Source organism: Nansenia antarctica (genome assembly GCF_963989245.1).
Source record: "Nansenia antarctica genome assembly, chromosome: 11".
NCBI lineage: Eukaryota > Metazoa > Chordata > Actinopteri > Argentiniformes > Microstomatidae > Nansenia > Nansenia antarctica.
This window is the reverse complement of record NC_137681.1, coordinates 27,076,318-27,090,082: the sequence shown is the minus strand read 5'-3', so window position 1 is coordinate 27,090,082 and position 13,765 is coordinate 27,076,318. Positions and strand designations below refer to the sequence as shown.

General features: G+C 42.9%; 1 protein-coding gene across 1 annotated transcript in view; it reads right to left on the bottom strand.

Moving 5' to 3' along the window:
• The window catches only part of nbr1a (NBR1 autophagy cargo receptor a), a gene marked incomplete at its 3' end in the record, with an annotated part of 35,056 nt that extends 22,066 nt beyond the window's left edge, over window positions 1-12,990 (bottom strand). Inside the window, exons 1-8 of the mRNA XM_080542540.1 lie at window positions 12,831-12,990; window positions 12,162-12,224; window positions 12,012-12,030; window positions 11,863-11,885; window positions 11,523-11,705; window positions 8,085-8,162; window positions 7,463-7,704; window positions 6,916-7,035 (exon numbers count right to left, since the gene is read on the bottom strand). Coding sequence (XP_080398666.1) covers window positions 6,916-7,035; window positions 7,463-7,704; window positions 8,085-8,162; window positions 11,523-11,705; window positions 11,863-11,885; window positions 12,012-12,030; window positions 12,162-12,224; window positions 12,831-12,932 — 830 coding nt within the window. The 5' untranslated portion in view covers window positions 12,933-12,990. The remainder of the gene's footprint in view (window positions 1-6,915; window positions 7,036-7,462; window positions 7,705-8,084; window positions 8,163-11,522; window positions 11,706-11,862; window positions 11,886-12,011; window positions 12,031-12,161; window positions 12,225-12,830) is intronic.
• Window positions 12,991-13,765: the final 775 nt, after the last annotated feature.

Here is a 13,765-nt window from a genome sequence, read left to right as displayed (position 1 = left end):
ACTGCTTCTTTCCAAGGATGAGAAAGGTTGTCACGCTAACAAGGCCATCAAATGCGGCAGGAAGTGGAAGCCCCAGGAAGCAGTGAAGGAGGCAGAAGTGCACTGGAAGCACCAGGAGATCATTGGGGTGGTCTGTCAAGGACAGCTAGGACTTGGAAATTACAATGCCAAGAGGTGGAGCAAGGCCAGCGCCAAAGGCAAGAGAGAGCTTGTGGTGCAAAGGGTCAGAGAGGCTGCTGAAGAAGACCGCCGTGTGAAAGCAGTAACACTCGCCTGCCAGGGACAATGGATGCAGTGGGATCAGGCACTTGAGCGGCCGCTGTCCTGGATGGAACTCCGGGGCACTGACCAGGGAAAACTGAGCTTCCTCCTGCGCGCTGTGGCTGATCTTTTGCCAACTCCAAAAAACGTAAAGATCTGGGGCAAGGAAGAAGATGCAGCCTGCAAGCAGTGTGGAGCAACCCTTTCCACACTGAATCACATCTTGACTGGATGTCCCAAATCACTTGGAGAAGGGCGATACCGTTGGAGGCACGATAAGGTCCTTATGGAAGTTGCCAAATGGGTGGACCAACAGAGGGAGAAAGCAAACAAACATCAGGCATCACCACCCAAATCTGTCAATTTCCGAAGGCAAGGGGATATGACTCCTATGGCAAGAACAACTGCAAAGAACCTGCCCTCCACTTTGTATCGGGCTTCCGACTGGGAGATGCAAGTGGACCTAAAGAAGAAACTTGTCTTTCCGGAGGAGGTGGCGGTAACCTCACTCCGACCAGACTGATTGATTGATTGATTGAAAACTTTATTAGAAGATTTGCAGAAGTAGGTACATGAAAGTACATATTACATACAAGGTCAACTAACAGGATAAAAACCCAAGAAAGCCACTGGCTTATTTCAATTGGGGTCCTTGATTCTCAATTCATCGTTACATGTAAGACAGACAAAAAAAACTAGTACTATCTACAAGATAATACAGACAAATAACTATTACTATCTACAAGATAAACACACATCCATCATGGGAAGAACAATACAACAAAACATAAGGTATGTACAGCGGGTGGGACAGGTGGGGACATACACCACAGGTGGGGGCGGGGGACAAAACACAAAGTATGTACAGTGGGTAGTTCGGGTCTTTTAATCTGATTTTTGATTTAGAGGGTCCAGTTACGGATTGCAGCCTCCTGTAAATGTTTTTTGAGAGTGGTTTTGAAGGTGGGCAGTGTTTTGCACTCCTTTAAGATTATAGGAAGGGCGTTCCACATTTTTACTGCATAGTTTGCAAACGAGTTTAACCCCTTGTTTGTGGTGCAACGCGGTTGAACGTGGTTCGTGGAGCTTCCTCTGGTGTTGTATGTGTGGACGTTGTTCACTTTTTGGAAGTATGTTGACAGGTACTTGGGTGTCTTTGTGGTGTAGCGTATCTTGAAGACCAGGCCCAGTGCAAGCTGCTGCACTCTGTCAACTACTCGTAGCCAATCAAGGCTCAAAAAATGAGCAGCGGTTAGATGTGTCCTAGGGTTGAGGCCTAGCAGAAGCCTAACCAGTTTATTTTGGGCTGTCTGGAGTCTTGTTTTATGGGCCTTTGTGGTTCTATAGTACCATGATGTTACAGGAGCACAAAAACCATCATAGTAGACGAACTCACAGTGCCCTGGGAGGACAGCAGGGTTCACTAGATGATCGTGAGTGAAGATATTATCAAAGCGTACGTGTGATTAACAGGCACGTACGCTTTGATAATATCTTCATTCACGATCATCTAGTCTAGTCTCGCGCCTGTGCCGTCTGTTGTTCTTCCTGCACACAGGTAAAAATATCTGGGATCTAGCAGAGTCGTCGGGCTCGCGCAAACAACCCCGGCGAATGTTTTACTTGGTCCGGCCAAGTAAAACGGCGTTACTGTCGAACCCTGGACAGGCTAGCCATCTCTCACCAACTGAAGGAAGCAAAATACCAAGATTTGATTGATGAGGCTCTTCTCAAAGGATGGCACGCAACTTTATTACCAATTGAAGTCGGCTGCCGTGGTTTCCCGGCAACATCAGTGCGCTATTTCTTACAGAAGGTTGGCTTGGAGCCAAAAAATCTGAAGACATTTCGGGAGATAGCCATGGCAGCTGAAACCAGCTCAAGATGGTTGTGGTTGACGCAGTTGGAACCCTTCCGCAGGCGAAGGTTAATCTTTGCAGCCCCACTCAGGCGAGGCGTACAGGCTAAGGGGCGAAACGCTGGTGACCCTGAGATACCTGCTGAGGATGCAGAAGGGTTCCCAACAATGCGAACGCTCTGACACTTCCATCAAGGAACACCGCCGTGACGGAGGAACCTGCAACATTGTATCGTAGCTCCTGCAGTTTTCTGCTTGCAGCAAAGCACAGGGTTCCCACACTTTTTCACCAATGATTTTCCAAAACTTTTCCATAACTTTTCCATAATATTTTACCTAATTTCCATAACTTAGTTTATAGAGCGCAATAATGAGCCTCAGCAGTGTAGCAAAAATGTAGCATGGTTAATGTAAGGGAAGTTGTGTCTATCCAACATTACCACCTATCCTGGGGCATTGCGCAATGGCGTTGGAGTCTATGGCACCCATACAGGTGCAGTGCAATAAATTAGAATATCGTGGAAAATGACTTGGATTCTGTGCCTCTCCGCTCTTCCTCCAGCCCCGACCAAATGAACATACTTTTCAGAAGGCGGACATTTCTGTATTACATTTTTTTTATTGGTTTTATCATTCTAATTTTTCTGAGATACTGACAGACAACTTACAGCTCATTCGTTTTCATGAGCTGTAAGCCATAATCATCACAATTACAAGAAATAAAGGCTTGCAATATGTCACTTTGTGTGTAATGAATCTATAGCCTATTATATGAGTTTCACTTTTTGAATTGAATTACTGGAATAAATTTACTTTTCTTTTTTACTTACATGCTTTTCCATGATATTCTAATTTATTGAGCTGTACCTGTATTCTTGTATTCAATTATGCATTGAAGTGAATGTAGCATTTATCAACAAACTACAACAAATAACCAAATGCTACAGTATTTACATGCTCAAGAAAGCAAAAACATTGAAGAGGTAACAGATGGCATTTAATATATTCAAGACAATCAGATATTCAACAATTACAAATAATTGTTCACTTCAGTAGCTCACATGTCAATCAATCAATATCATATATCAATAAAATAGAATAAATTACAGTCTGTTACAAGAGCAATCAATGCCTCATACAGCATTAGGCTACACAACAATCTGAGACTAAAACCTGGAACATGGAATCTGGAACCGCACGTATACTAACAAGGGCTAGGCTACTGTAGGCTGTAATGAACAGGAAAAACCACCATGGCCTACCATGACAAATCACTCAACATAACAGTATAAAACATAAGTGGAATGCGACAGATATACTTGCTTTAGTTTTAACAATGTGTATGCACATACAATGACTACCGAGTGTCTCCTGCTTTCGTTGCTGTTTGGTACTAAACTGTGTCTACTCACTCTTCATTTCTTTTAGTTTCTCATCGATTTGCTTTTCAATGTCCAGAAGACTTGCTTTCTTTTCTTTGGCTGAACGGCGCAGGCTGTTAGACTTTGACAAGACTCCGATGACAAACCACTGCTTGCAAAAGGTTCCTAGGCACGTATTGAATGTGCACAAACTGGCATAATATATGCTATCTCGGCTGCATTCTGAATTGAAGCGGTTTGAGGCAAATTCGCGACAATCGGCGTCAGGGGGTTAAATACTATGTCAATGTATGCAGGAACACTCACTGCCACTTTATAAGGTACAACTACGAATGCAGTCTAATACAACAGTCCTGTAATAAATCTCTCTTCATAATTGTTATCCCTGTTCACTTCAAGTTGAAACAGTTTACAAGATCATTTTGAAGGATGTAGGCTAGTTAGTGATGCTGATGAATTATGAATGATGACCAAAATAATAGTAACACATGTACAATGTGGCCCTGTCTAATGTTACTCTAACGATAGCTTACATTTTACACTGTCATGAACATTGAGAGAGAGAGAGACATAATTACATAATTTGTATTACCTTTGAGCAGCTGGTACATGTCCTCACTCATGAATGGTAGCATTGGCTTGTCGGTTTGGTACTGGACGAGGAAAGGGGTGACCTGCTTGGCTATGCTCAGGAATACTGCCGTTTTCACCGGGAAAAGAGGATCTGCACAGGCCTTCTTGATCTCCTGGAAAGATTTTATCTTTGGTTCGGGTAATTCACCTCGTGAGACTGCATCGACGTAGTTAGGGATGTCCCGATCCGATACTGAGATCGGATATCGACCCGATATTGGTCCTGAATGCTGGATCGGAGATCGGACCAGAAAAAAAAAAGGCTCCGATCCGATCCTACTGTCATCCGCAGTCAAACTTATGTGTATAAGCGATGAGAGAATAAAAACAGTGAACAGAAACACGTGTCGCAGAAATCCTTCACGCAAGTCCTATATGCGCTTAAAATGCGCATAGCGCTTCACGCGAGTCCTATATGCGCTTAAAATGCGCATAGCGCTGCGCTGTGTGCTTCCGGTTTCATTACAAAGAGGTTAACCCTATGTGCCTGACGTCTAACAACATTCAAATTACTCTAACTTCATATTTTTTCGGATTTCAATGTATGACACATCATTTGAAAGCTTATGATCCGTAGTTCCAATCCACAACACGTCGCATTTGTTGCTTTAATAAAGGCTGGCAGTCTTTAATTTAACTGTTGTTGGTGTGGACTATTGGGGAGGTATTTGAATGAATGAATGAATGAATGGTCTTTATTGTCATTGCTACAGTACAGGTACCAAACAACGAAATTTAGGAGGGGTGGCTCCCCTGGTGTTAGGAAAAAAAAATAAATAAATAATAATATTCAGGGGTCAAAAAATTTATACAAATATCGGATCGGTATCGGTATCGCCGATACCCGAAGCCCAGGTATCGGTATCGGTAGTGAAAAAGTGGGATCGGGACATCCCTAGACGTAGTTCATCACATGAGGCCACAGCATCAACCCTCTCTCACAAACCTTGACATTTTCAACCCATCGGTGCTGGCAGAATTTAAGCATGCGTGTGTCGCAGCCGGTGAGTTTTATGAAGTCCTCTCTGCGCGCGGGGCTGTTCTTGAAGAGCCAATACAGGCTGGAGAGGGTATGGTCCACCTCCCATCCGCTTGCCTTGTATCCATCTCTGACGGCGTTATGGAGAGTGCAGTCCGCATGACCCGATGTTCAGTAGAGATTTATCTATTTGGAATAAGTCCGATTGTATTAAATCGAACACTTTCCAATTCACGTTGGGCCCGTCCATTGACACCTGCACAAGATTCTTCATCCCTGTTTCAGAGAGGATATTTTGCATCCGCTCTACAATGTCCAGGGCAGTTGCGTGTCCAAGGAATTCTGAGCCTATATAGCGGGTTTTCACCTCCCCGCCATCCCAAATGCGTACGTGCAGATCCATCTGTTTGAGCTGGAGAGCTTTATTCAAGCTTTCATCGAACATCATTACGTAACCTGCCTGCCTGGACACCTCTCTGACCAGGAGTGATTTGAAGTATGGAGCTAATCCAAATGTTGCTAGGTATGCAGACTTAGTTTCCCCACACCTGAATTTGGAAGCTATTTCGCTGTCGGGAAACATTACTCGGAAAACGTCACCTGTGTTGGCACAGGAACTGTAGGAATAATGCGAATCCATTGCCTTTAGAGTCCACATCACTTCAGCTGATAGCACATCGTTTGAGGCAGCAAACTGATTGAGAGTCGGTTGTCTTGCAGATATGCTTGCCGTGTTAGTTGAACTCGAAGGTAAAGCTGTAGGCCGATCTGGCTTGGCTGCAGCAGGCTGGGGGGTGAAGTAGGTGTTGACGCTGGCGGTCTGTTCAGCCGCCTTTCGGTTTTCTAGATGTTTCTTCCCTTTAGCATGGCTAACGAGCGCCGCTTCTCCCATGTTACTAACATCAAACGTTTTCACACACACTCTACATGCAGCACGGCCAGGGTCTGCCTCTCTCTTGAGCCATGTTTTATATTTGTTGTCCAAAAGCCATAAATTATTGAAGGAACATTTTCCAGGCATTTTTCTGCAGCAATAGATAGCTACTTGTAACTATGTCCATGCACTTTCTAAATTCTGCCACGAACTAGCTTTCCCGCCAACTAGCTGATTACATATGTTATATCACGTCATATTAGTTTGAACAGTCTATTGGTGCAGGATTGCGGTAACACTTTTTACCAAACATCTTTTAGGAATTTTAACCCCCAGGGGTCTATTGTTCTATTTTCCCAATTTTATAATAATAATTCTAATTTGTAATAAGCTTATGTAATCCCAAATGGAACTATCAAGTGTTGCATATCATTGTATTCAGCGCAAAATGCTCTTTTGTGGTATGTTATCATATATAATTTTAGGAGACTATGTGTATTTCAAAATGACCACAAAAGCAACATACAAAATAAAACTAAAAACAGGTCTAAAACTTTGCAATATGTATTGATTACAATACATAATCGCCCGCAGACGCAGCCCGCAGACGCAGAAGTATAAATTGGGAGAGCCCTTGCGTAGGCTACGGCGTAGCCGCGCGTAAATTCGACACAGAAGTATAAATTGGGCTTAAGATGGACATTTAAAGCTACATGATGACAGAACACGCAAGCAAGGGCGAAAAACCTGTACACTGTGCATCCAGGAGAATTCCCTTGCAGCCCTCTACTCATAGAGAGACTACCTCCAGTTTGCCTACCAGCACACAGCAGCAGCCCCCAAACCCCCCCTCCCCCCATGGGGGACATGAAGGCATGGAAGCGGTAACAGGGGAACAGAGAACCACCTTAGCAGCCAGTGGACTGACCTTAACTCCCCAGACATCCCGTGCTCGGCTATGGAGAGAGGGGTCTTGGTTCTGATCAGGTTGTGGCTGGGGTCGTGGCTGTCTCTACACAGCTGACACAGGATGCAGGCGGGACACACACTGGAGAGAGACAAGACCAAGAGGTGACTTATTATTGCCCGTCCAAAGGTAGGAGATTATTCTATTTTCAAAAGAAAATCAATGAAGTCTCTCTCTATCTTTTGTTATTTTACTTTTTTTTTTTTTGTCTTCTTGCTCTTTTCTTTTTATTAAAAAAACTGTTAAACAAAAAAATAAATAAATTAAGTCTTTAATTTTTTCATTTTTTTAAAATACCTAATAAAAAAATAAACAATGGCAAATTGAAACAATTCTGCCTTTTCAGCCACTGTAACTAACTCATTACAACACTGTAACTAACTCATTACAATACTGTAACTAACTCATTACAACACACCCAGAGTGCCTGCAGCGCCCCTGTGTGACTCCTACATCTCACTGCATTATTCATCAGGGCAGAGTGAGCCCAGTCAGTGTTGGTAGGTACCTGCACTGGTACGCCCCCTCTGAGGTGGACCTCTGGCAGCTGCTGCAGACAGGGGTGTAGAGAGACGTCCCAGTAGAGAGGGCAGAGCTGGAGATGACCTTTGACCCCGAGGCGATGGCAGGGGCACCCCCGGCCGCTCCGAGGGTCTCGGGGGTCTCGTCGGGGGCTTTGTGGGTGCAGCACTGGCCAGAGAAGTCATTACACATCCTCTCCACCACCTCCTTCACCACCTCATCCTTGAACTACCAGAGAGAGGAGGAGGAGAGAGACATAAGGAGGAGAGAGACATAAGGAGAAGAGAGGAGGAGAGAGAGACATGAGGAGGAGAGAGGAGGAGAGAGACATAAGGAGGAGAGAGGAGGAGAGAGACACATAAGAGAGGAGGAGAGAGACATAAGAGAGGAGGAGAGAGAGACATGAAGGGGACGTAGGGACTCACTTTGTGAGCTGTCTGTTCAATTATATTGATTATTCAATTAAATACAGCAATAGAAAATATTTGTATGACACTGATATACACCTATTGACAGCCAACTTATGAAGAATTGAATTGTCATTTCTATTTGGTTGGAATGTGCCTTTGTACGTTATTTATGTACATTTTATTAAAATAATGACTTACCTTTTCCATGTAGGACCTGAACCAGACTGGAGGAGGTTCATCCTCAGGCTTGGTCACCTTACTGTCCTTTACAACCACCTACACAAACAACCAGTCACTCAATCAATCAATTACAACCACCTACACAAACAACCAGTCACTCAGTCAATCAATTACAACCACCTACACAAACAACCAGTCACTCAATCAATCAATTACAACCACCTACACAAACAACCAGTCACTCAATCAATCAATTACAACCACCTACACAAACAACTAGGGGTGTAACGATACATCGATTCACATCGATGCATCGATTCATTGACTAACGATCTGATTACATCGACGCAATGTAAAAACATCGATCTATATCGTCATCTTAAAGATACACCTTTATTTTGAAATGGCACATTCTGCGTGACTGTCACCATTTCCGTGCAGCGCGCGACTAGCAGCGGCAAACTACAAAGTCAAAGAGCGCTGCACACTGTGAAGGTCAAGTCATGGCGAGTAGCAGGGATAACGACGACGAAATTCGCTCTCCTCTCGGTAATAAGTCGGCGGTCTGGAAATATTTCGGATTCCGCAGCAAAGACGGCTCTACAGACAAAACACTCACCATATGCAAACAATGCCAGTGCGAGTTGAACTACTCGGGAAACACTACAAACTTGACCGCGCACCTAAAGAAAAAACACAATATTGACCCGCATGCTAGTGCTAACGCTAGCTCCAGCGTTACCGTGCCAGAAGCCTGCACACCAGCTTTGAGCACTTTCTTTCAGCAAAAACTGAACAACAACTCCAAAAGAGCGACGAGTATCACAAGTGCCATTTCATATTTTATTTGCAAAGATATGAGACCTTACTGTGTTGTCGAGAATGATGGCTTTCGTGAACTACTGCACACTCTGGAGCCGAAATTTCGTTGTTTGGTACCTGTACTGGTTTGGTACCTGAAATTTCGTTGTTTGGTACCTGTACTGTAGCAATGACAATAAAGTCCATTCATTCATTCGAAATACAAAATACCATCAAGACAGCACTTCAGTGAAACGTGCATACCGAGACTGTACACTCAAGTAAAAGACGAAGTTAAACGTGAGTTATTGCATGCAGACAGAGTCGCTATCACCACAGATGGGTGGACGTCATGTACAACACAAGCCTACGTAACTGTAACCTGCCATCATATTGACAACGACTGGCAAATGAAGAATTATGTTCTGTAGACACGGATTTTGGACGACGCACACACAGGAGTAAATCTTGGCACAGTTTTGAAGGAGGCATGCGTGGAGTGGAATATAAGCGACAAAAACCCCGCGCTTGTAACGGATAATGCCAGCAACATGTCCGTCGCCGGAGTAGAGGCAAGTCTTTCACCACACATAAAATGCTTCGGGCACACTATTAACTTGTCCACACAGAAAGCCCTGAAATGCGCTGCTGCGCGTCTTTTGGGCAGAGTGAGATGGGTCGTGTATTGTTTTTTTTTTGGGGGTAGAAAAACTATTAATCATGAATATATTAATTACTTTTTTCAATTGTTGACATGATTTACATTTGCTTTTGTGTGTGTGTGTGTAATCTACAGAATGGCACAGTGGCACAGGTTGAGAATACACCTCCTCACTCATCTGATGACCCAACACCACCTCACTGTGATGACCCAACCTCTGATCAACCTGACTTGGTGCCTGCTTTCCAGGTTCAAGCTCCTGAACAAGGTGTGTTTCCTTTGTGTGGACAGTGTTTGATTCAGTGTCATAGACAAGTGAATGAGATAATTAACAATAAGCTTATCTCTCACACACACACACACACACACACACACACACACTCTCAATCAGTCAGTCACTCAATCACTCGCCCACACACTCACTCACTCACTCACTCACTGTGTTTGATTCAATGTCATAGACAAGTGAATGAGTTAATTAACATTAAGCGTATGTGTTTGGAGTGTACAAACAAGACATTTTGCCCGCCTAAATATTACAATCTTGTGTTCTGTGTCATTTTAGATTATGTCCCAACCTCCAAGAGGTCAAAGGCACTTGAGGATCTCTTTGGTGACACCTTCTTCACTGTGGACCCTAGCCAGACTGTCAAGACCTCCAGAGAGCTAGCCCAAGCTGAAGTGGCTAAGTATAAAGACACTGCATCTTTGATGCTGGGAGGTAGTGTGTTAGAGTGGTGGAAGAGTCATCAGACTGAGCTCCCCCTCCTGGCCAACCTCTCCAAAACGTACCTATACATCCCTGGTACCAGTGTACCCTCTGAGCGCGTCTTTAGCACTGCAGGTGACATTGTGCATTCAGAGCGTAGTGTTTTGTCTCCTGAACATGTTGATAAGTTCGTTTTTTTGAAGAAAAACCTCCCAAAGAAGAACACTGGAGGATATACTTAGTGATCTGTCAATATGCACTAAGAATGCGGAATTGTTTACATTTGTTTTGTTCTCCAGCTGAAATTGCTTATTTTGGTTAAGAAGAATGTATATAAGATGTACTGCACTGTACTGCATTTGCACGTATTATTTATTATTATTTTATTATTATTTATTATTATTGCACAAATATACTGTAGGTTAAATGGTGACCTTGGTTCAGTTCTAACTGTTAAAAATACTGTGTTTATGAGACAGTAAAAAAGTGAACGTTTACAAAATCCTGCCTTAAAAAAGGGGGGACAAGTTCTTCCAGTTTTGTTTCATAGGACATTAATGTTTTAAAGCTGAATATCTCTTGTTTGTGAGACTAGTGAACGGGTCTATTTTTCTTTTTGTAACAGAAGAATACTGTATAATACAATATGATTTAAATGCTGGATACCTGGAAGAGCTCACAAATAAAATGGTCAAATCATATTCTAGTTGTTTTTGTGAGTTGATAATTGTGTTAGATTGGCATATGATATCGCGTCATATCGTCATATCGATCTTGAATCGAATCGAATCGAAATCGTATCGTGACTGACATTGTGATATCGTCAAACATTGTATCGTCATACAAACAAATCGATATAATATCGTATCATGATGAAGCTGGTGATTTACACCCCTACAAACAACCAGTCACTCAATCAATCAATTACAACCACCTATACAAACAACCAGTCACTCAATCAATCAATTACAACCACCTACACAAACAACCAGTCACTCAATCAATTACAACCACCTACACAAACAACCAGTCACTCAATCAATTACAACCACCTACACAAACAACCAGTCACTCAATCAATCAATTACAACCACCTACACAAACAACCAGTCACTCAATCAATCAATTACAACCACCTACACAAACAACCAGTCACTCAATCAATCAATTACAACCACCTACACAAACAACCAGTCATTCAATCAATCAGTCAATCAGTCAATCAGTCAATCAAAATTCACATTGACTTATAGCTGTGTGTGTGTGTGTGTGTGTGTCTCCTTACAGCGTCTCTCTCTGGGGTGACCTGCGTGCCCTTGTCCACAGTCTTGACCCTGGAGGGGTACGGGGGGGCGGGGCGGAGGTCTCCCTTCAGCTCCTTCACCTCCGTCTTCAGAGGCCCCCCCAACACCGGGCCCTTCATCTTGTACACGTTCATGTGCAACTGGTTCCCCTGCTTCTCTGCACTCTGCAGGGAACACGGCACACAAAGACACGCCTTTGGCATCCAGAGTAGAATAGGCGTGCACTTGGCATGCTGAAGAACTGGTTTATAACTATGTATTTGTGATTTACACAATGGGTTTGTCACCATGTTTGTGACATGCAAAATAATATCTGAATACCTTGACTGCCTCTTCATATTCCTCTGAAAATGTACACAAAGAAAGAATAATTTTGTGAGGGTTGAAATTATAATACTAGTGATAGAATATGATTGTAGTCAATTAAATGGCATTTCTCTGCTACTTGGTTATCTTCTTTTTTCACATACCATGACTGTTAATGGATATCTGGAACAAGGAGAAAGACAATGTTACAGGCTTTGTCTTCACACTGAATCTACATCACCTTGATTATTAACACTCAGAAGTATGAGGCATCATTTCATTATCAGACGCCAACACGGAAGCTGTCCACTCACCTCCTCGTTGTCCTCGTCAAAGTACTTCACTTGAAAATGGTTTATGCCAAAAGATGCTTTAATCTGTGTGAAGAAGAATCAGCATTACATTATCTCATCACATGAAACGTACATAAAGCATGTCTTGTTTTGCAGCTAGTGGCAGTGGAACAGAGAACCATTCATGGAGACCAAGACAGACAAACTCAATTCCCTTTAGTCAAACAACCACTCAGTCTATTATAACACAGCAGATCGCACGTACATGTACAAGACAAGGCATCTAACTAGTAGGATGGCTATGATGCCTTAATGTTTCACTTTAACGACAGATCGCGGGCAAACGTCCTTCAAGTGGTCCAATGTTTGTAATAATAATAATAATAATAATAATAATAATAACCGTTATTTGTATAGCACTTTGCAGCACTTTGCAAAGGTTGCAGCTCAAAGTGCTTTAACATATCCACACAGCATAAAAACAATAATAGAACAAAAGTAATCAATATTATAATATAAAATACATAATAAAACAAGAATAAACCATACAATCCAAGGGGCATAGGACAAAGATAAACAAATAATATAAGAATTACTAAAAGATGTATAGTATGTGGAAGAATGTAGTAGTATGTATGTAGGCCCCAGCGAGGCCCCTCAGCTGTCCCCAGGCCTCAGCTCCACACTCACCCAGCTCTCCACCGCCTCCCACTCAGACATGTCCAGATCTGGAGCCACGAATCGCTTGACATTTCCCCTGAAATTAACCTTGATAGTTACAGGGAGCCCCATGGCTGTTCGTTGGGTTTAAATGAGGGCTATCATTGGAGAAAACAGCGGATAATTCGGACCTTCGCACTCCGTCTACCGTCTTGTTTACATCGTCAGCTGCGTTGGAGAAGAAACATACGGTGGATGCGTTCGTAAATGTGCTATGGGAACGCCGGAGCGCACACTGGGTTCAACGTCACAAAGGGACCAAGTAATGTGATTGGACAAGAGGCATTCCATGAGTGCTGATCTGATTTCCAGAGCAAATTTACGAACGCAGCCGGTGACGCGTTGGTGGAATCTTCTTCTTCTTCTTCTTCTGTTGGATTTAACGGCAGCTTGCATCCTTAGCGTTGCACTACTGCCATCTACTGGAGTTATCCAACTCCTACAGTGTCCATCTCGTCAAGTCTCCCTATCAACCCAGTTCTCTTGTCAAAGTCTCTTGTCAAAGTTACACATTGATAAAATGTATTATTTATAATAATAATATAGCACTTTTCCTGCAAACGTTGCAGATCAAAGTGCTCCAATCATTATATAATCTATATTAGTCATTTAAAGGAAATATTAAAAAGATGGGTTTTTAGTCTTGACTTAAACATATTTGCTAAAACATATGTTGCATCCCTAATGTGACTACTGTTGTGTCCTGTTTATACCGCCAGTGGGCGCTAGTACGATAGTGATGTATGCAGTGACGGAAGTGATGTATGCACTTCCGGAGGTGAAGAACGGGAGTTGAATAAATGGCGAATTGAACAGCAGCTGCGTGTATCCCGGTCTCATTCTTTTACGAACTACTTTCTTACTACAGAATACCACATTTTTGGCGACGAGGATGGCTATTTCCG